The sequence below is a fragment of the Micromesistius poutassou genome, assembly GCF_964030765.1.
Source record: "Micromesistius poutassou genome assembly, chromosome: 24".
In the NCBI taxonomy this organism is placed as follows: domain Eukaryota; kingdom Metazoa; phylum Chordata; class Actinopteri; order Gadiformes; family Gadidae; genus Micromesistius; species Micromesistius poutassou.
The window spans coordinates 6,613,248-6,636,707 of NC_140294.1; the positions used below are offsets into that span (position 1 = coordinate 6,613,248).

General features: G+C 41.3%; 3 protein-coding genes and 1 long non-coding RNA gene across 4 annotated transcripts in view; 2 read left to right on the plus strand and 2 right to left on the minus strand.

Moving 5' to 3' along the window:
• Nucleotides 1-23,460, plus strand: part of LOC311369520 (NLR family CARD domain-containing protein 3-like) — a 245,274-nt gene that overhangs the window by 177,984 nt on the left and 43,830 nt on the right. The gene's annotated exons all lie outside the window — the stretch shown is intronic.
• The window catches only part of LOC311369551 (NACHT, LRR and PYD domains-containing protein 3-like), a 31,071-nt gene continuing 12,340 nt past the window's right edge, over nt 4,730-23,460 (plus strand). The window contains exons 1-7 of the mRNA XM_084487775.1: nt 4,730-4,822; nt 4,958-5,074; nt 6,411-6,527; nt 6,650-6,719; nt 6,906-7,131; nt 8,238-10,074; nt 20,905-21,078. Of these exons, the coding sequence (XP_084343901.1) occupies nt 4,740-4,822; nt 4,958-5,074; nt 6,411-6,527; nt 6,650-6,719; nt 6,906-7,131; nt 8,238-10,074; nt 20,905-21,078 (2,624 nt within the window). The 5' untranslated portion in view covers nt 4,730-4,739. The remainder of the gene's footprint in view (nt 4,823-4,957; nt 5,075-6,410; nt 6,528-6,649; nt 6,720-6,905; nt 7,132-8,237; nt 10,075-20,904; nt 21,079-23,460) is intronic.
• LOC311369567 lies at nt 14,118-16,446 on the minus strand. The gene is made up of 3 exons (XR_014640156.1): nt 16,003-16,446; nt 15,168-15,230; nt 14,118-14,199 (listed from the first exon to the last, which is right to left on the minus strand). It is a non-coding gene; the product is annotated as an uncharacterized lncRNA (long non-coding RNA).
• LOC311369691 (P2X purinoceptor 7-like) lies at nt 22,596-23,423 on the minus strand (the record flags this gene model as incomplete). The annotated part of the gene is made up of 2 exons (XM_084487911.1): nt 22,596-23,108; nt 23,385-23,423. The coding sequence occupies 2 exons, from the start codon at nt 23,421-23,423 to the stop codon at nt 22,596-22,598; spliced, it is 552 nt and encodes a 183-aa protein (XP_084344037.1).

The window sequence follows — 23,460 nt, forward strand, 5'->3', positions numbered from 1 at the left end:
GCTCATTCCTGTGCTGCTGGAAACAATATATATAGAGCAGGGGTACAGAGTGACATGTTAGTACTAACATGTTAGTGGTTACATGTTAGTACTAATGGTATAACCACTTTCTCTGGGACTCCAACCCGGATTCTAGGACTCTAACCCAGACAGAAGTACTAATGTTCGTAGTTACATGTTAGTAGTAACGTAACCTGTTAGTAGTAACGTGTTCGTAGTAACATGTTAGTAGTAACGTGTTAGTAGTAACATGTTAGTAGTAATGTGTTAATAGTAACATGGTAGCAGTAACATGTTAGTAGTAACATGTTAGTAGTAACGTGTTAGTAGTAACGTGTTCGTAGTAACATGTTAGTAGTAACGTGTTAGTAGTAACATGTTAGCAGTAACATGTTAGTAGTAACATGTTAGTAGTAACGTGTTCGTAGTAACATGTTAGTAGTAACATGTTAGTAGTAACGTAACATGTTAGTAGTAACATGTTAGCAGTAACATGTTAGTAGTAACATGTTAGTAGTAACATGTTAGTAGTAACGTAACATGTTAGTAGTAACGTGTTAGCAGTAACATGTTAGTAGTAACATGTTAGTAGTAACATGTTAGTAGTAACGTGTTAGCAGTAACATGTTAGTAGTAACATGTTAGTAGTAACATGTTAGCAGTAACATGTTAGTAGTAACATGTCCAAACCACTGGTGGAACGTCTCGATCCAGGCGGAGCGACCTGAACCCTGGTCCTCTCTCCTCCGGTAGGACGGCTGAGCCCAGGACCAGCGGTGGTACGGCGGGCTCACAGCTCACAGCTCGCAGCTCGCAGCTCGCAGCTCGCAGCTCGCAGCTCACAGCTCACAGCTCACAGCTCACAGCTCACAGCTCAGCTCGCAGCTCGCAGCTCGCAGCTCGCAGCTCGCAGCTCGCAGCTCGCAGCTCGCAGCTCACAGCTCACAGCTCACAGCTCACAGCTCACAGCTGGCAGCTGGAGCAGCGACCAGGAGGGGATCATCCGTGTCTCCAGGCGGTCTGTTTACAAAGAGTTCTTCTCTGATTCGCTGACACCACAGCGCGGCTCAGCCAATCGCTGCTGCCGACTCTTTGACTGACAGCCACACCGACACGCCCCCAAACGGCCCTGTCATACTGAGCTAGTATCCTGTGTACTTATACTCATACTGAGCCAGTATCCTGTGTACTTATACTCATACTGAGCCAGTATCCTGTGTACTTATACTCATACTGAGCTAGTATCCTGTGTACTTATACTCATACTGAGCTAGTATCCTGTGTACTTATACTCATACTGAGCCAGTATCCTGTGTACTTATACTCATACTGAGCCAGTATCCTGTGTAACTATACTTATGATATACACCTGTGAAAGGTGTAGATAGTGTACATCGTTTTTATCTTTATTTTGTATTTATCTCTTATATCTCTCTTTTGCTTTACTTTTGACTCTGAAGCTGCTGGAACACGTGTGTGTGTGTGTGTGTGTGTGTGTGTGTGTATGTGTGTGTTACGGCCACTGTTTGTTTGTTGCTGCCTTCTCTTCCCTCTGTTCTGTGCAGGTGTCAGTCATTATCCATTCATCATCCCGCCTCTACCAACCAAGTCCACCAATCACCTCATCAGTTTCCAGCAAGGGCACACAGATATCCACACAGATAAAAGCCAGTTTGGCTAGTCTCTCTCTCTCTAAGGTGCTAGGTGAGCAGAGGCGTGGCCACGGCGGGCCTGGACGGGCCTAGGCCCGCCTCATTGTCAGTCTTGCCCGTCCAATCAGAGGGCTTTCCTTCGTTTACGTTCACCATCTAAAAAAGGCGCTCAAGTCAGCGCTCGTCTGAGAGCTCAAGAATCAGTCACATCGCAAACAGCCGGCAGCTCCTCCCCCCTCCCCTCCTGAACGTTTCTGTGAGAGCCCTCCCACTTTACAAATATAAGAAATAAAGACATATAGCCATCAGACATTAGGCCTGTCTGTTGAGGAGGACTCTCTCTCTCTCTGTCTCTGTCTCTGTCTCTCTCTCTCTCTCTGGCTCTCTCTCTCTCTGGCCCTCTCTCTCTCTCTCTCTCTCTCTCTGGCTCTCTCTCTCTCTGGCCCTCTCTCTCTCTCTCTCTCTCTCTCTGGCTCTCTCTCTGGCTCTCTCTCTCTCTCTCTCTCTCTCTCTCTCTCTCTATTTGGCCCTGTCTATGGCTGGTGGCAAGGTTTTGTGACTGGATGGTTAGAGCCTTTGATTATGTATATACATATGTACACGTCGTACCTAAGATATATATATATATGTATATATATATATATATATATATATATATATATATATATGTATATATATATATATAGTCCCCTAGTTTCCCTTCTCCCCCTGCTTGAACTAATTGTGAACACTTTTGTTAGCCCCACCATGTTTTAGTACTTTGTGGCTACCTTGTGGTCTTGGGACAGGTAAGACAGAGGCCTCTAGACATTAACAACATGTAGTGCTGCTCTTTGTTTAGAAACACTAGGTTAGGAGTGTTGCTACCAACTGTAACGTGTGCTCTGCGGGGTTAGCTGTTAGCTTTGTTTTGTTTAGGGTTAGGGTTAGGGTTAGTTTTCTCTGGCAACACTCAAGTCCCAAGGCCCAGTTGCTGTGTTGTTACTTCTGTGTTTTGGGTTGACCTGCCCCAGTAAACCTGTGATCACCCTCCTCCGTTGTTTTGTCATTCCTTTATTGTTCCCTCTCAACTGTTCGTCTACACCCATAACCCGGACATTTTAACATGCGTTACCTCCCCCACTACCCCTAGACAGTGGGGTTGTGACAGTGTGAAAACACGTCAGACCGGTTCCGTTCTGAACTTCCTCATCTGAGCGGTCTGTCGCAGCCAGCAGCTCTTCTTTCTCCGCTTTTAAAACCTTTCACCTGATTAACTTGTTTTATAAACACTTTAACCTCCGTTTCTTCACTTACATTTATACTTTTATAACTTTATACCGTATGGACGCATTTTAATCACGGAGTAGATAAGGTAAGATAAGATAAGATCGACAGTTTACTACCGTTTATATTGTCTTTAGGTTACTGGTATATAATAATAACCAGTTTACTACCGTTTATATTGTCTTTAGGTTACTGGTATATAATAATAACCAGTTTACTACCGTTTATATTGTCTTTAGGTTACTGGTATATAATAATAACCAGTTTACTACCGTTTATATTGTCTTTAGGTTACTGGTATATAATAATAACCAGTTTACTACCGTTTATATTGTCTTTAGGTTACTGGTATATAATAATAACCAGTTTACTACCGTTTATATTGTCTTTAGGTTACTGGTATATAATAATGACCAGTTTACTACTGTGTATATTGTCTTTAGGTCACTGGTATATAATAATGAGCTCATCTTGTGAAATGTGTACGTGTATTGCTTATCAATTAAAAACAGTTTACTTGAGACAAATACAACATTAGTTAATGTTTCACTGTTGTGCTTTACTAACCTGTGGTCATTTGAACACTGAGTTCAATATTCGAGTGATTTGTTTGTCTTGATGCTCAAAATGAAAAGAAGGACGTGATGAATGACCACCTCAGACGTTGTGTAGCCGTAACAGGTTTCTGTTTGTTTTAACCCTTTCATTAATAGGTGGATGTGCTATGATTGTTTTTATTGTTAGTTATGTAACCACAGCGTTCCCGCCCGGTTTGAACCGGGGACCTGAGGCTGACGTCATAGCCACTACACTGTGGAAACCAAGTGTTGATTTACACTAATGAGGCTGGTGTACGTCAAATGACCAGACAGACTACTTTAAGTTACTCCATAATTACACGCAAGATACAACTTCATAGCCCATGTTTAATGAGGCTGCCCTTGTTTGTTTTATTAAATACTTTGTGTTTCCACCTGGCTTCAATTTAACTCTTTACCCACTTGTTAGCTCATGAATCTTCAGTTTCTGAAGTGTAGTGGTTATCACGTTCATCTAACACGCCAAAGGTCACCGGTTGGAGACTGAGAGGAAATAAGGTCACGAGAGAGAGAGTACGGGGAGAGAGAAATTGAACATTGCGTTCAATGCTCAAGTGATTTGTTTGTCTTGATGCTCAAAATCAAAAGAAGGACGAGACAGGAGTCCTTTGAATGTCCTAATATTTAAATCACAAGTTAAATATTTGTGCGTAGCGACTGGGATTTACAGTTTTATAAATCCTCCTAGTAACAGGTTGCTGGACTGTACCACTTTCACAGGGGGGTTCCTGTGGGTCTAGACTCTGTGGTTTAAACCACAGCTGGAGCCCTAGAGGGAGAGGAAGAGACCCGTTGGCCACGCCTCGTCCTGATGCTAAATAAATGATTATATCACGATAATAATATATTCATATGTTATATCAATCTGTGGTTCAGTTAAGTGACTTTCAGACTTTGTTCCAGTGGAAAATTATTTAAACATTCTTTACTTTTAATCGTACTATGGTGACTTTTTTAAGTCAATCGTATATATTTTTTGTGTTGTAGTTTGAGCACAGTTACAGTCTCCAAGGTGTAATCTTCTCATGTGCTGTACACATCTGTACTGTAGTGAGGGCAGTGTGGGTATGTTGTTGTGGGGTTCATATTGATGGTCTATGACGTCCATAACGCTTTAGTGTGACGCAGTCACAATGATCTTCTCTCTCAATAAACAGCTAAAGTTCAGAAGGCAAATGAAGTGATGGATGAGTTGTGTTTGTGTCCAGGTCTCCAGTCTACTATGGATGAGGAGAGAGAGGAGGGGGGTCCTACCTCTAAGACCACTCTGTCTGGGGAACATGGCCACCAGAGCAAAGCTAAGAGGTAAGAAGAGGATCTCTCTGTCTCTGACTGTTGTCCATCTCAGAGCTCAGCAGTGATACATCATGACTCCATCATTAGTCTGAGTAACAGCTGTGTGTGTGTGTGTGTGTGTGTGTGTGTGTGTGTGTGTTGAAGCCCAGAGCAGCAGCAGAGAGCAGACTCCCCTGGACCCAGCAGTGTCTCCATGAAGAGTGACCTCTCTATGGATCAACCTGTTCAATTTAAAGATGAAAATCAGTCAACAGAGAAGAGGTGAGGATTTATCTGAGATTATAAGGCTGTTTTAGTGTTGTGGTGGACATGGTGTGAATGCGAGGAGGGATAAAGCGCTTTGCACAGTCGTGTATTGCCCGCCCATACGCAATTTCCCGTACGTGAGTTCACGCCCACTATCGCGCTGCAAGCACGTATAGTTGCGGATCTGAGACACGCCAGTAAGTGCAGTCTTCTCCTGAACAGAGCATTCTCACCTGTGCTTAAATAATAGTAATAATAATTGATTTGAGCTTTCATCTGTTGTAATATAATGGGGCCCACTGGATGGAGCTGCGATTCGTGCCAAGAAGCCAATTCTGGTGTGTTCACACTCAAAGCATATCGACCGTTAAACACGAAGGGAGTAGGTTACACTACTCTCTTGTTAGTATTGTGAGAAATATAATAACAACAAAGAGTCCTGTTAATTTATTTAATAGTTTAATGTTTTCTTGTGATAGACACAAATACTCTACACGGCAGTCATCAGAGAGGAGATTTGTGTTGCCTGCTTATAGAACGGGGGCTGGGCAGAGAACACTGCACTACAGAGAAATGGTAGCATGGAATTCTTTACCACGTTTTTTGGTTAATGAAACAAGTAAGATGGCCTTTAAAATCAAATTGAAATTGTATTTGTTTACACAAAGTGTTACATGATTGTTTTGTTTTGCTTTTTATTCCTCCTCTTTTTAAAAGAGGCTATGTACCTTTTCCTGTGGATCTCATAAAGTACATAAGGGTACTATGACTATGGGTTGATCAGAACAGAATATAACCAACTTATATCAAGTAATGATTTTTATTTCCTCTTTTTTTTTTAATGGTTTTTGTTTGTGTTGTATGCTGTATAAATGCATGTTTATGTCTTAAAAATGACAATGCAATATGTAACTTGACCACAGGTAGAACAGCACTCAACATTCAATACGTACCCACGTACTCATGCCTTACGATTTTAGCTGAAATGCTTTTCACTTCCTTTACACTTACGTCATGCTTTTTTGTTGTCCTTTCTAACCCAATGCTACCGGACGGATGACTTCTTTGGAATCAATTAGTTTGTAGCGGAGTAAAGGTCCAGTTCAACATTGAGAGGGTGATACCAGGTGGTATCACTCAAATATAAAAAGCATTGGTTTGCATTTGTCCCTCCCGCCCTATGGATTAAGAAGCTCTTAGTTCCTTATAAAAGGAACACCAGCCATTGTCCGACCAATGAGAAGGTCCAACAAGTGCATATCGATTAACCGACCAGAACCTGACAGCCCTAGAGATTATAGAGGTACAGCTTCTATCAAACGTCCATAAATCCTGGTTCTTGTTTTTCCAGAAGAGCCCAGCAGCAGAGAGCAGACTCCCCTGGACCCAGCTGTGTCTCCATGAAGAGTGACTGGTCTATTGGTAGACTGATGAACTTTAAAGATGGATGCCCCTCCACAGAGGAGAGGTAGGAGTTTCAAACAGATGATGAAAACAGACCAGTTGGTTGTTGTCAGACTATATCGATTCTATATCAATGTTTACAAGTCATGGGAAATACAATAGTGTGTGTGTGTGTGTGTCCCACAGACCACACCAGGAGAGGTCAAAGGTTACCAGTGCTCAGTCTGTACAGCAGCATCAAACAGAGCTGATCAAGGTGTGTGAATGTCCAACAAGACATTTGACTTTAGCTCTACATGAACATTAAGAAAGCATCTCTTGTGGAGCTAATAGTCTCCAGGCTTCCCTCTTTAGACCAGCAGGGCGTGAATCCAGGACAGATGCTTCTGATGTCCTCAGTGAGTTCAGAGTAAAGTTCTCTGTGATGTTTGTTCTGTTCCAGAGGGCTGAGGAGAACGCACACGCTTTTCTAGACAAGGAGCTGAAGAAGCTCTGGAGGGTTCACTTCCCAGATTACCCACAATGCTCAGAGAGTCAGAGGGAGGAGGAGGAGGTGGATGATAAGAACAAGGAGCAGAGGAGGCGTGCCATAGAGGGAGTGGTAGACATCACAAAGCTCTGCCTGATGGAGATGAACCAGGAGGAACTGGCCGACACACTGTGGGGCGGTAAGAAACTCTTCTTTAGAAGACAGAGACAATTATTTCAAAGGGCAGAAGAGACTCTTATCTCCAAAACAGAGAACAAATGCTAATTCAGTATGAGACTCTTATTTGTTCTGCTCAGATTAAATGACATATCTTGAGATATATATATATATATATATATATTTCTAACTTTAATGTTAAAATGGTTTTATCCAGATGTGAAGGTTTATTGTTGGGGTATCAGGTTAAAGAATGTTAAACATCATCATCACCAGCACCAAATCATCCGACCACATCACCCCCGTTCTCATCCAACTACACTGGCTCCCTGTCCAACACCAGGTTGACCTTAAAGGTCCCATGGCATGAAAATGTCACTTTATGAGGTTTTCTAACATTAATATGAGTTCCCGTAGCCTGCCTATGGCCCTTAGCACCGTGGGTGCTAGGGCTCTGAGCCCCGTGGGTGCTAGGGCTCTGAGCCCCGTGGGTGCTAGGGCTCTGAGCCCCGTGGGTGCTAGGGCTTTCACCTGCAGTGCTCCCAGGCTTATGAACCCCCTGCCCCAAAACATTTGTCTGACACCCTCGAAACACATGTGATCCGACTGGCCTACTCTTACCCCCTCCTACCTGGGTCTGCTCACTGCTCTTACCCCCTCCTACCTGGGTCTGCTCACTGCTCTTACCCCCTCCTACCTGGGTCTGCTCACTGCTCTTACCCCCTCCTACCTGGGTCTGCTCACTGCTCTTACCCCTCCTACCTGGGTCTCCTCAGTAGGAGACCCATTAAACAATTCATTGTTTAATGAATTGTAAGGCGACCTTGGGTGTCATGAAAGGCGACTTGAAATAAAATGTATTATTATTATTATTATTATTATTTATATTAAACATAAACTGCAGCATGTCACATTACACTGATTCACTATCATTAGACCAATCATATTGCTGTGGAAAAAACGAAATAGTCCTGAACATTTTTAATCTGTAACATGCAGTCTTGTTTGTCATGACCAGCTTCTCCAAGTTATGAAGCCACTAAATATCATGAAGTTGATAAATATTGACATGTTCCCACTGATGCCACCATCCACTAACTGATGTCTTCTGTTGTTTTTCTCATTTAGGATCTGCTGCTGTCGAGTGCCAGCATGAAATCAAGTGTCATTTGAAGAAGAAGTTCTGGTGTGTGTTTGAGGGAATCGCTAAAGCAGGACATTCAACACCTCTGAATGAGTTCTTCATAGAGATCTTCATCACAGAGAGAGGCAGTGGAGAGGTCAACCAGGAACATGAGGTCAGACTGATTGAAACAGCTTCCAGGAAATCAGTCAAGGAGGAAACACCAATCAAATGTGGTGACATCTTTACACCCCTACCTGGACAAGATAAACCAATCAGGACAATTATGACAACTGGAGTGGCCGGCATTGGTAAAACCATCTTAACACACAAGTTCACTCTGGACTGGGCTGAAGGCAAATCCAACAACGACATACACTTCACATTTCTCCTCACTTTCAGAGAGCTGAATTTACTGAAAGACAAAGAGTTTAGCTTGGTGGAACTTCTTAATCACTTCTTTATTGAGACCAAAGAAGCAGGAATCTGCAGATTTGATCGGTTCCAAGTGGTCTTCATCTTGGATGGACTGGATGAGTGTCGACTTCCTCTGAACTTCCAGTACACCCCGATATGGACTGATGTCACAAAGTCCACCAAGGTGGACGTTCTGCTGACAAACCTCATCAGGGGCGACCTGCTTCCCTCCGCTCGCATCTGGATAACCACACGCCCTGCGGCAGCCAATCAGATCCCTGCTGAGTGTGTTGACATGGTGACAGAGGTGAGAGGGTTCACCGACCCACAGAAGGAGGAGTACTTCAGGAAGAGATTCAGAGAGGAGACATTGGCCAACACAATCATCTCCCACGTCAAGAAATCACAAAGCCTCCACATAATGTGTCACATCCCAGTCTTCTGTTGGATCACTGCTACAGTTCTGGAGGACTTCTTCAAAACATCCCAGAAAAGAGAAGAGACGCCCAAGACCGTGACTCAGATGTACAGCCACTTCCTGAGGGTTCAGTCCATACAGGGGGACAGGAAGTATCATGGGAGAGCTGAAACAGATCCAAACTGGAGTTCACAGAGCAGGAAGATCATTGTTTCTCTGGGAAAACTGGCTTTTAACCAGCTGGAGAAAGGCAACCTGATCTTCTACGAGGCAGACCTGGCAGCGTGTGGCATCGATATCAGAGCAGCCTCAGTGTACTCAGGAGTGTTCACCCAGATCTTTAAAGAGGAGTGTGGGCTGTACCAGGACAAGGTGTTCTGCTTTGTCCATCTGAGCCTCCAGGAGTTTCTGGCTGCCCTTTATGTCTTTAAGCACTTCATAGACACTGGGGTCAATCTGCTCTCAGAAGAACAACCAAACTCTGGGGAAGATAAACTCCTCCTTCTCTACCAGAGTGCTGTGGATAAGGCCTTACAGAGTGAGAATGGACACCTGGACTTGTTCCTCCGCTTCCTCCTGGGCCTCTCTCTGGAGACCAATCAGATTCTCCTACGAGGTCTGCTGAGACAGACAGGAAGTAGATCACTGATCACTCAGATTAAAAAAAGTCTGCTGGGACAGACAGGAAGTGGCTCAAATACCAATGAGAAAACAGTGTCTTACATCAAGGAGAAGATAGATGGAGATCTCTCTCCAGAGAGAAGCATCAATCTGTTCCACTGTCTGAATGAGCTGAACGACCGTTCTCTAGTGGAGCAGATCCAACAGTCCCTGACATCAGGAAGTCTCTCCACAGAATCTCTCTCTCCTGCTCAGTGGTCAGCTCTGGTCTTCATCTTACTGTCATCAGAAGAGGAGCTGGACGTGTTTGACCTGAAGAAATACTCTGCTTCAGAGGAGGGTCTTCTGAGGCTGCTGCCAGTGGTCAAAGCCTCCAAAACATCTCTGTAAGTTCACTAATAACATGTATTACAATACACACAACACTATATACATAAAATTGAATATAATATATATATTATATTATATACTAGAATATAAAAGGTATAATAAAATACAATCTGTACATTCACTAATAACATGTATAACAATACACACAAGATAATATACATAAAACTAGAAAATAAAAGTTATAATAGCCTAGAAAACATCTCTGTACGCAGTGGCGTCAGTTTGTTTTTAGAAGTGCTGGGGACAATAACCATAAGCTTGAGTGTGGTTTGAAAAGTGCTGGGTACCCTTATGATTACTGGCTGGCGGAGTTGTTGAGGGGGGGGGTTATCGATAATAGAAAATGCGCGGATCTTTTTTTTTCTTGTGTGCTCGTGCCGCCCCCCCTGTAATGCCGCCCCAGCGGCTGCCCGCTTCGCCCGTGCCTAAAACCGCCACTGTGTGTGGGTCCTCATATGGAAAGTATTATTTGATCAGAGTCCGGACACAGTTGTGGTCCGGACCGGAGTCCGGACTTTGAGGATCCATGCTCTACAGTGTATTGTCAGGTGTTGAAAATCGAACAATAAGTTGAAAACCACAGTTTGTGTTTTGGCTTGTTTTGCAAACGGCGTTGGAAACACCAGGGTATTGGCTCGGGATATGTAATACTAATACACATCATATAGGACAAAGAACAGTGTTGGCAATTAAACACTTCTCTTGACATCAACAAAGTTTACCAGACAAAGAATGCCAGACTGTAAAGGGGGTACGAAATGAAACGAGGTACTGAGTATCAGCCTTTTGAAGAAGAGCAAGGGCTGCTGGTAGCCTATGTTATGCATTAAAAAAAGAAAAAAAAACAAGCGCCCAGAGGAGAATTGCATCTGCCAAATCCTCACCACCAGTAAAGTAGTAAACACTCACGAAGGACAAAGGTAGACTTCACTCGTTGCAACGTCATATAAGCAAACTGCCCGCAAATAAAAAAACCCTACAGTTTAGGATAATCACACAGGTTATGCGAGACTCAGAACATATTTATGTTAGGATACCTAACATAAATATGTCTAACATCACATATCTCAACCAGACAAAACAACTATAACCACATTGGCATAGCAATCGCACCGTGTGTAGCTGCAATCTGTATCTACAATGCATAGGCCTACTAGCTGGAGCACCAACCAGAATCAGATCACAATCGTAGCTTAGGACCGTGGGTAACCTTTGACCAGGTCATCACGAGCAAGCAAAACCAGCAGCAAAGTTTAAGTAAACCAATTTCTTACCTTATGTGGCCCTCCACATGCAGGCTAGATGATGTATATATCCATATCCATTTAGTTATCCAGTGTCACAAACATGCTTTTTACAGAAAGCAAAAGGACCGGCTATTTTCTAAATAAAAATGTCAATTTTGGCTGTCTGTCTTGAAAATGAATTAAGCCACTTCTCCATTATAACGCTATGTACAGACAGCACACGTTTACCCTCCCCCCTCCCCCTTGCGATGACATTAAATATAATTTAAAAACAAAAAAAAAGGCGCAAGTCGCAAGGCTATTTGACTGGATTCATCCTGCATCATGTCTAAGAGAAAAGCTGGAACCGATATCAGATAATTCAGCAATCAAAAATGCGCTGTAAGTGCAATCCTGCATTAGAAACCTACAAATCACCTTGTTTTACGATGTTTGATATTGTGGCGACCGTGGGCGTGGTCGCCGTGTTTCAGGTGCCGCAAAGGATACTGGGACAATTGTTTTAGGACACTTTAGTTTTTTAGTCCGACACCATGAGTGAGAGTGCTGTTGGTGTTGGGCAGGTGTGCCGTGTTTTCTGTTCTATTGGGTGTACATGAAGACAACTCCCGTTGCCGAGTGGTGTATGCGGCGCGGGAGTTGATTTGACTGCTTAACCTGGGCTCCTGTCTCGTCCTTCCCGTGCAGCTCACCACAATATTAACTTAGAGTTAACTGCAAGCTGCTAGTGATCCATTAACATCCTCCTATTCATCTATTGAGGATGTCATCCTGCGCGCGCACCTATCACATCGCAATTGACCGTTCGCAAGCCCCGACCCCTTATCAGTTTTTTTAAGATTTCCTCTCCTCTGATTTCGTCTCGTCGCCATAGCTAAATGCAAGCTTGACGAACCTTACCACTCTTGTGATTGGACAACGCGAACGGTCAATTGGTTTACACATTTTTAAAAGTGGTGGGGACAAAATTAAAATTATAAATAGTGATGGGGACATGTCCCCGGCGTCCCCGGTGGAAATGACGCACCTGTCTGTACGTTCAGTGATAGTGTATTATATTATGCACAACACAAAATAATTAATACTATGATATAAAAGCAGGGTAACACTTTACAATAAGGTACACAGAAACGTAGGTAGTTACTGAGGAACGAATGAGTAACGAATGAGTAACGAATGAGGAACGAATGAGTAACGAATGATGAACGACGAAGTGACAGTTACTCAGTAACTACTGAGGAGTTACTGGTAAACAGACCAGGGGACTACTGAGGAACGAATGAGTAACGAATGAGGAACGAATGAGTAACGAATGATGAACGACGAAGTGACAGTTACTCAGTAACTACTGAGGAGTTACTGGTAAACAGACCAGGGGACTACTGTATTCGTTACTGAGTAACGAATGATGAACAACCAGGGGCCCTAAAGTGACAGTTACTCAGTAACTACTGAGGAGTTACTGGTAAACAGACTAGGGGATATATGTATTAATGAATCATTCTGTGAAATAGCAAACTGACCAATTGGTTATGAAAGCAACTGAATTTTCCTGGGATTTCACAATTAGTTAATAAATTAACAAGGCACAGACGGGATGATTGTCATATTTTAATAAAGATATTCACAATACATACATTCATATTCACATTTAAGGTTTATTATGTGGCATTAGTAATGTTGAAGGCTTAAAAGCAATTGTCCACCACTGCAGGGCACGCTTTAAACCTGCCTCCCTTGGTTTCAAGCGCTGTCGAGGGCTGGCTTGGGTCCCACACTGGATCGACTGGTAGAGCTGGATCTGACTGATGAGTTGTTACTCTTTCGCGATCCATTCGTTCAGCAGTAGTTAAGCTTTATGAATCATTCGTTTACCAGTAGTGAAGCTTTTTGTGTACCTTCATGTAAAGTAATGCATCATACTGAGTTGTTACTCTTTCGCGAACCATTCGTTCACCAGTAGTTAAGCTTCATGAATCATTCGTTTACCATTAGTGAAGCTTTTTGTGTACCTTCATGTAAAGTAATGCATCATACTGAGTTGTTACTCTTTCGCGAACCATTCGTTCACCAGTAGTTAAGCTTTATGAATCATTCGTTTACCAGTAGTGAAGCTTTTTGTGTACCTTCATGTAAAGTAATGCATCATACTGAGTTGTTACTCTTTCGCGAACCATTCGTTCACCAGTAGTTAAGCTTTATGAATCATTCGTTTACCAGTAGTGAAGCTTTTTGTGTACCTTCATGTAAAGTAATGCATCATACTGAGTTGTTACTCTTTCGCGAACCATTCGTTCACCAGTAGTTAAGCTTCATGAATCATTCGTTTACCATTAGTGAAGCTTTTTGTGTACCTTCATGTAAAGTAATGCATCATACTGAGTTGTTACTCTTTCGCGAACCATTCGTTCACCAGTAGTTAAGCTTTATGAATCATTCGTTTACCAGTAGTGAAGCTTTTTGTGTACCTTCATGTAAAGTAATGCATCATACTGAGTTGTTACTCTTTCGCGAACCATTCGTTCACCAGTAGTTAAGCTTTTTGAACCATTCGTTTACCAGTAGCGAAGCACTTTCGGGTTAGTTATAAAACCCCAAAAAACTGATGACAATGAGGGATCTACAGCCACTTTAGTTAAAAATGTATACAACATAGGGAAATATATATACATATACTGCGCTCATGACACATACATATAACATATAACATAATAACAGGATAATATAGAAAATATTAACAATTTAAAACACAAACAGAAACAAAAAAAGGCATTTTAAAATCTAACAAAAAAAGGCACTCTAAAAACAAAACAAAAACCAGCTCTCTTCATCTGACACGGCTGTAGCGATCCATCGCCTCTTCTGGGGTGAGGACTGAAACAAAGAAAATGATAAACATGTATTAACAGTAGTATTTTGTCAGGATGATGGTAGTGCAGTTGGTTAGGGGTTTACTAGTATTAATACTATTCTTGTATTAGGGTTATATAGTGGCAAGTTAGTTCTAAATTACATTCTAGAGTAATGAATGTACAGAGGTATAATAATAATAATTATTAAATTGTAATTTCCAGTAGTATCAAGAGTACTGTGAGTGTACTGTCTATTCAAGTAGTATTATCTGTACTCTTTAACAGTAGGTTATTATAAATCAAATGAGCACAACTAGAGAGTAAAGTGGGAGTACTGTATAGTTTAGACATGTGGTAGAATAAGTGGATTATATTGTTTAGTGTTATTTGAAAGCCATGTTCCTGCTGTAGCTTCATCCATTATGCTGCTTTGAACAGTCAGACGTGTTCAGACGTGGCTTTGATATTATAAGCAGACTTGGGACCAGCTGACCACCTAGCTCGTTAAATAAATGGGTAAGAATTGATCAATTAATCCAGCACCATGAATATAACCATAACCAAAAACTTTTTTATTTTCTACTTAGTAGACTAACTTAAAGTGGCTTAACTGACCTCAATCTAATTTATGTCATTGCTGTTCTAAGTTCCTTCCCATTCCCAAAGCACTTTCCGGTTACGATATCATGTAAAGGTAGATACTTGGTTACTGCAATGTTCAAGTACAAATGGAGTAAATATTACTAGCATCCTCTTGTCTTGGATCCCCTCTAGACACTAGCCTTCAACCAGTTAAGGTGAGCACCCTTATTTTAACATCATAAAACCAGGAAGTAGAAAAGAGGTTTAAAAGTAACACTATTATAGTGTTTTCATAGTGACGTTCATCAGTTATTAATCATTATACTGTGTACAACTACATTTCACAGTCACATGAATCTGAGTATATCTGTTAAGTATGCTTAACATTTAAAATAAAAAATTAATTACCTGCTTCCTCTGCTGCAGTTTGGCTACTGCGCTGTTCGGATTGTTCCCGCTGACTCGATGGCGCTGTAACATTTTGGAGCACAGAAAGAATGGTTGGTGTAAGGGGCTCAAAACCTTATGAAGAATATTGATGAATGCATACAGAGTGACGTTTTTGTTCATTTGAAAATTGTATGGATACCTTAAAAAAAAATATATACAGTTAGTTAAGAAATAAGGGTTTTATTCACTTTGGGCAATGACATTATCCATTGTCTTTAATGTTATAATATGTAATAATAATATGTATGATCATATGTCATTTTGATTTATGACAAATCATCATCAATTCATTTGTCATGGTTCCACATGCAGTCCATTGTGTAGAAGACATGTTTGAGAGATTCAGTTGTTAACATTACATACTGTAACTATGGACTAAAATGAAAAGAAAAAAAACAGGGAGAAAGGTATTACCGTAATAGCACTATAACAGTGTAATGTAGCAGTCTTCGGGTTTTTTAGTAGTTAAAAACAACTCCAAAAACTATTCAAAGACGTGGTAACTGACTCGCCTAATTTAACATTAGATAAGTGGTTGAACCGTCGGTCTTTTGACCTAGTTAAGAGTTAAACTTTTGTGTTTTACAGATAATTAAAATTTGCTTGCAACGTCGGCTATCTAGCCAGCTAGCAATCCATTGGTTAGTGACAAGGTTAGCTAGCAAGGCCAAAAAATACGTGATAGAACAGACGTGGTACGATGTCAAATTAGCTCATTTTAGGAAGCTAAGCAATGTGACCGAATCATTACACTCTCAATTAATAATGAAATAACTTTAAAGCATGTACTTACATTCTAACATGGCTGTCTCTACATGTGGAAGCTCTTCCGTGGGCTGCCTTTTTCTCTTACTCTTTCGCTGAGTCTCCATTGTCAAGTCCTTCTGCACGACCTCCTTGCCCGTCGACGGAAGAGAGTGGGCGTGTCCGACGCATGGGGTAAAACGATCTGCGTATAACGTGCCCCCTACCCACTGTACACGTCCGTCGACGACAAGGGACGCTCCCGAATTGCATTGTGGGTCCGCATGTGCAAGACAGGAAGACGGTTTGATGCGAAGTTATCATGACCCTGCACGCTAAAGTACTCAGTCTTATTGAGGGAAGACAGACTTTTAAAAAGAAATTAAAATTGATAAAATGGCTCCAAAAGAAGAAGTTACTTAAAGCCAAAATAAAATGCAAACTCTGCAAAAAGAGCATGAAAATGAAGGAAAACGCAAACGTTGACGGACTGCAGTGGTAAGTATTCTTTTTTTGGTACGGTTTTTATCGATGACTTCCTTTGTTTACTGATATGTCATGTTATAAATTCAAGTTCAGTAACATTAATATTTATCATGAAGAAATGTGTTTTTTTCTGTAGGCAGTGCCGACGTAATAAACATAGAGGGAAAACGACGAGGAAGTCAGTGAGGTGCGGGTCACTTTTTGAGAGGAGCAAATTGTCCCTATTCAGCTGGATGAAATACATTTATAGGTAAGGTATGCAGTAGGGCTGTACGGTATGGACTACAATTTATATCACGGTATGATTTGAGGCATATACGGTAATGCCGTATTATATCACGGTATGTTCATTTTATCTTCTAATTTCTATATAAATGTTTCTGAAGGGGTATCATCAGCCAATCAGCGTTCACTCCCTGAGGGACGTAACATAACAGCCAATCAGCGTTCACTCCCTGCAGTCCAGACTAGAGTGAATCGCAGCACTCCCGGAGCTCTATATCTAAATAATATAATTAAGCAATAGATCACGACAGGCTGTGGTATACGGTCATTATACCACAGTTATTGAGTAATTGTAATTGTTGTAATTGAATGTTATTATTGTGTCATGCACACAGTTATGACTTATGCCTTCTTAGGCTTTAAAAACACTTTGAAACTCATCAAATTCACATCGTTTTGGCCAGAGGACCAGCATAATTTCTTAACCGTGCAAACAAAATAATCTTTGACTTTGACATGTTCTAGAATTTTTTATTAATTGTCGGTCCTAATGTTTATTTTTCTGTCTTCTACTACTTTATCACAGTATGGAAGGGGGAGATTTGGAGCTACCTGGAGGAGGAGAAAATGGGTCTTCTTCCTTGGCAGATTGCTGCATGACATTGGCCACGAACACCAATAACATTTCATTGAGTTTTGTTGAAACTTCTTTTCTTTGTTAGATTTTTTCAGTGTTCTTCAGAATGCCTTGTTAAAAGTGCAGCCTTTATTTTTGTTCCATTTTAAAATGCCTTTTTTTGATTCTGTTTGTGTTTTAAATTGTTAATATTTTCTATATTATCCTGTTATTATGTTATATGTTATTATGTGTCATGAGCGCAGTATATATATATATATTTCCCTATGTTGTATACATTTTTAACTAAAGTGGCTGTAGATCCCTCATTGTCATCAACAGTGGTTTGGGGTTTTATAACTAACCCGAAAGTGCTTCGCTACTGGTAAACGAATGGTTCAAAAAGCTTAACTACTGGTGAACGAATGGTTCGCGAAAGAGTAACAACTCAGTATGATGCATTACTTTACATGAAGGTACACAAAAAGCTTCACTACTGGTAAACGAATGATTCATAAAGCTTAACTACTGGTGAACGAATGGTTCGCGAAAGAGTAACAACTCAGTATGATGCATTACTTTACATGAAGGTACACAAAAAGCTTCACTACTGGTAAACGAATGGTTCATAAAGCTTAACTACTGGTGAACGAATGGTTCGCGAAAGAGTAACAACTCAGTATGATACATTACTTTACATGAAGGTACACAAAAAGCTTCACTACTGGTAAACGAATGGTTCAAAAAGCTTAACTACTGGTGAACGAATGGTTCGCGAAAGAGTAACAACTCAGTATGATGCATTACTTTACATGAAGGTACACAAAAAGCTTCACTACTGGTAAACGAATGATTCATAAAGCTTAACTACTGGTGAACGTATGGTTCGCGAAAGAGTAACAACTCAGTATGATGCATTACTTTACATGAAGGTACACAAAAAGCTTCACTACTGGTAAACGAATGATTCATAAAGCTTAACTACTGGTGAACGAATGGTTCGCGAAAGAGTAACAACTCAGTATGATGCATTACTTTACATGAAGGTACACAAAAAGCTTCACTACTGGTAAACGAATGATTCATAAAGCTTAACTACTGGTGAACGAATGGTTCGCGAAAGAGTAACAACTCAGTATGATGCATTACTTTACATGAAGGTACACAAAAAGCTTCACTACTGGTAAACGAATGATTCATAAAGCTTAACTACTGGTGAACGAATGGTTCGCGAAAGAGTAACAACTCAGTATGATGCATTACTTTACATGAAGGTACACAAAAAGCTTCACTACTGGTAAACGAATGATTCATGAAGCTTAACTACTGGTGAACGAATGGTTCGCGAAAGAGTAACAACTCAGTATGATGCATTACTTTACATGAAGGTACACAAAAAGTTTCACTACTGGTAAACGAATGATTCATGAAGCTTAACTACTGGTGAACGAATGGTTCGCGAAAGAGTAACAACTCATCAGTCAGATCCAGCTCTACCAGTCGATCCAGTGTGGGACCCAAGCCAGCCCTCGACAGCGCTTGAAACCAAGGGAGGCAGGTTTAAAGCGTGCCCTGCAGTGGTGGACAATTGCGTTTAAGCCTTCAACATTACTAATGCCACATAATAAACCTTAAATGTGAATATGAATGTATGTATTGTGAAAATCTTTATTAAAATATGACAATCATCCCGTCTGTGCGTTGTTAATTTATTAACTAATTGTGAAATCCCAGGAAAATTCAGTTGCTTTCATAATCAATTGGTCAGTTTAGCTATTTCACAGAATGATTCATTAATACATATATCCCCTAGTCTGTTTACCAGTAACTCCTCAGTAGTTACTGAGTAACTGTCACTTTAGGGCCCCTGGTTGTTCATCATTCGTTACTCAGTAACGAATACAGTAGTCCCCTGGTCTGTTTACCAGTAACTCCTCAGTAGTTACTGAGTAACTGTCACTTCGTCGTTCATCATTCGTTACTCATTCGTTACTCATTCGTTCCTCAGTAGTCCCCTGGTCTGTTTACCAGTAACTCCTCAGTAGTTACCGAGTAACTGTCACTTCGTCGTTCATCATTCGTTACTCATTCGTTCCTCATTCGTTCCTCATTCGTTACTCATTCGTTACTCATTCGTTCCTCAGTAACTACCTACGTTTCTGTGTACCTTATTGTAAAGTGTTACCAAAAGCAGTAACGATTTGTTTATTTAACAAACTCCCCAATCATAACAATCATAAAAAATAAATGATAATAATTAACAGTTATTCGCCGAAGGCGAAGTGAATAGTGTTCACAGATTCACTATTCACAGAGCCTGAGGTGAATCATTGTTTTATATAAACTACACGTGAACACTCCAAAAATAAACAAGATTACACTTTATTACTTTTAGGGGAAGACAGAAGGGGGAGAGGGGGGAGGGACAGAGGGGGGGAGGAACAGAGACGCAGGGGGGAGAGGGACAGAGACGGAAATGGGAGAGGGACAGAGGGGGGAGAGGGACGGAGGGGGGAGAGGGACGGAGGGGGGAGAGGGACACAGGAGGGACAGAGGGGGGAGAGGGACGGAGGGGGGAGAGGGACACAGGAGGGACAGAGGGGGGAGAGGGACACAGGAGGGACAGAGGGGGGAGAGGGACACAGGGGGGAGAGGGACACAGGAGGGACAGAGGGGGGAGAGGGACGGAGGGGGGAGGGAGGGGGAGGGACAGAGGGAGTACACACAACGAAAACATACATAATAGTAGAATATAAAAGTTATGATAACATAGAAAAAATCTTTTGAGGTTAACTTATCACATCTCAATATACATATTACATACATATATATATATACGTTCATTATTAATAAAAGGTGACCCACTATTTTAAAACGTTTAACCTTGTTCAGTAGTTTGGTTATATGGACGCTTTGGGTTTAACCAATAGGATGCGTTGATACAGAGACTTCAGGGTCATCTGGGGGAAGGGTGAGAGGTCACGAGTGAGAGAGGGAGGAGACAAAGGAGGAGATGACTATTCTCTGTAGAGATCGCCCAGCTAAATGATAGTTAAACATTTACCTATTAGTTGTAACCAGTAGCAGCGCCAAATAATTATGATTGGGGGAGCTACGGGGGGCTAGATTGTTTATAGCAGGGGCTAATACATTTGAACTATTCACAGAGCCTGAGGTGAATCATTGTTTTATATAAACTACACGTGAACACTCCAAAAATAAACAAGATTACACTTTTTGCCGGGATTTATTAGTTTTTATGAGCGGTTTATTAGTTTTTATTAGCGTTACGAGACGACCATCACTCACGCTCCCCAATATCCAGAGATAGTGACCAATCAAATTGCTCCATCTGAGGAGGTTCACGTTTAGCATATACTACATTTAAATATCCAGTGTTTTAAACATTAGTTAAACTAAAAACACTTCTAATAAAGATGAAGACAATAACTTAATTATGTTAAAAGTAAAAGTTACACAGATAATTAAATTAACATTTATGGATTGAATGTATTTCAATTAATAAAACATCTCTAATTAAAGTTTTCAACACGTCCTTTTATGTAAAAGATGTAAAATATTTTAATCCCAGTTCCTAACATGTTGTGTTTATTGTGTGTGAAGGCTGGATGGCTGTGATCTGTCAGAGAGATGCTGTGAAGCTCTGGCCTCAGTTCTCAGCTCCAACTCCTCTAGTCTGAGAGAGCTGGACCTGAGTACCAATGATCTGCAGGATTCAGGAGTGAAGCTGCTCTCTGCTGGACTGGGGAGTCCACACTGTACACTGGAAACTCTCAGGTCAGTTTTACTCAATGGTCAAACAGTTACAGAGGGGGGGAGGGACAGAGGGTGGGATGACACATGTGCACGAGTACACAAGAAAAAAAAAATCATCCGTGCCGCGAAGCGGTTTTCTATTTAAGCAATAGATCACGACAGGCTGTGAAATGTTCTCATTATACCACAGTTAAGGGGCGTTGTCCGTCCCTCCACTGCACGTCGGGACGGACAACGGCCCTTAAAGCTGGGGTATGTAGTCCTGTTCAGAAGCACTTTTTCTTATCCTGGGGGAAATGGCCCGTCTAATTTCAGAGGAATCGGTACGCTATGTCAGCAGGAAAAGGAACGGAAAATAACAGAGCTCTGTGACAGCCGCAAGACTGAGAAAACTCCGCCCAATCTGTATCCTTCGGACCGTAGGGCACGGATTGGTCGAAGTTTGCTCGGAGACTAAGGAACCAATCAGATGCCTTCATGTCTAGTTCTGCACCCGCCCCCCTCCTACGGGAGCGCGCACAGCCTTCAGGTCTTGCTGCTGCCGAAGAATCAGTACACCTCTGCAGGACTACAGAGTTACAGAACGGATTTCGTGATCATTTGAGCAATGACTGAGAAAACGCAGCCCAAATTACCGCCTCAACGGTTACTTGTTACGGCTCTTCCAGAGAAAAAGGCAAAAAAGAGAAAGCCAGAGGAAGAAAAGTCTGCAAACAAAAAGCTTCTGGATAAAGCAAGAGCGAAAACCAGAGTCAACATTGGTTCAGCTTTTGAGCGGTGGAGACAACTGAAGGATCTGAAGAGACTCAAAAGTGATGCCGAGGTTGCCGTCTTTCTGTTGGACAGGTAATTATTTGTTTTGCTTCAGGGAGGATTTCTTATTTTCATGAAAATGTAGGCTAACTTTTGCTAACGTAGCTACTATTGTAGCTTGTATTAGCCAAATGCTAATATTAGCTTCTCTGTGGTGTAAAACGGGCCGATGACGCTAGTATTGAATAGATTATAGTATACTGATTTTTTTAAAGATATTACTCTACTACCATAGTAAGTATTCTTATTCTTTGATTGTCTCAAAAAATGTATTAATTATTATCAGATGTGTAATTGTGATATTCTTCCTAAAGGTAAATCACTGCCAAAGGAGTAGATCACCACAGCTGACAACTACTCCACACAGCCTGACCCGTCTCCCATCCCTGGAAACACCATGTATATACTATTCTTGAAAATCTACAGATTATTTATGTAACAATAAAAGTTATAGTTATACCAATTTTGTTGTTGTTTGTAATCACTTATTTTGAATGTGGTGGTGAGAAAATCTATTGCTTGTTTTGCAGATATAGTAAAATGAAAGGCATTCATCTTTTTCAAAAGTTTTATTCCAAAATGACAAAATATAAATAACAAAATATAAATAACAAGAGACAAATTTTAAATAAAAGTCAAATATAAACAACCTTGTTATGTGCATAATGTAAACCTCAGTGCAAATGTTGCCATATAAATGGCAGGGCTCTAGTGTAAATCTGTGTTTAGACTCTGCTAGGGACAAAACCCTTGTACTGTCCATTGGGGTCTGGGTAGCGGTCTCTGATTTTCCAGACACAGCAACTAGGAATAACCACTCTGTGCCCAGCACCCAGTGCCCCATATTGCCACACAACATATTGACGGTATGCAGCGTAGCGGAACTGTTTATTGCTTTCGCCGGGGTCTGGAAGATCCTCCTCAGCCCGGACATCATTCCAAATCCTTCGAGCCAATCGCAAGACCCCTTCCTGTAAAATGTACACTTCCATGTGAGGCAGCATGGAAATGCAGGAAGCAGGTTGTTGCCGACAGCACTTTTTTTCTAGATCTGTGGGCATCTCGCGGCACTTCCTGCACACACACCAAGTGGGTAGATGTGGAGCTGGAGGGCCTGGTGGAGGAGCATCTCCTGATGCTGAGATCTGCAGGACATCGAACAGGAGGCTTGGGTCCCTTGTCAGGCAGATCTGAAGCACCTGATGGGATTCTTCCAAGCTCAGTCGTTCAATTCTAGCCTGTAAAAACAAACAAACAAAAAAAAAACAGTTCATCAAGAAGATTAGACCTTGTCCTTTATTATTACTAATATTATTGTAATATAATTTATTGTATTTTTGGTTTGTTGCCAGACCAGAGTTGAAATTTTAATTTGTTTATATTTTTCTTTTACAGTTTATGAATGACAATAAACTAACAGAAATGTTGTGCTCACAGTAAATGGCATGTCATTGTTTACCGTTCTAGATAATGTGGAGATCATGGGGGGCAAAAGGCTATTTTAGAAAGGCTACCTGCTCATCTGCAATTCTTTGAGCTTGCAGATTCTCCATTCGTTGAATATCCTCATCTTGTAAACGCTCTCCAGTC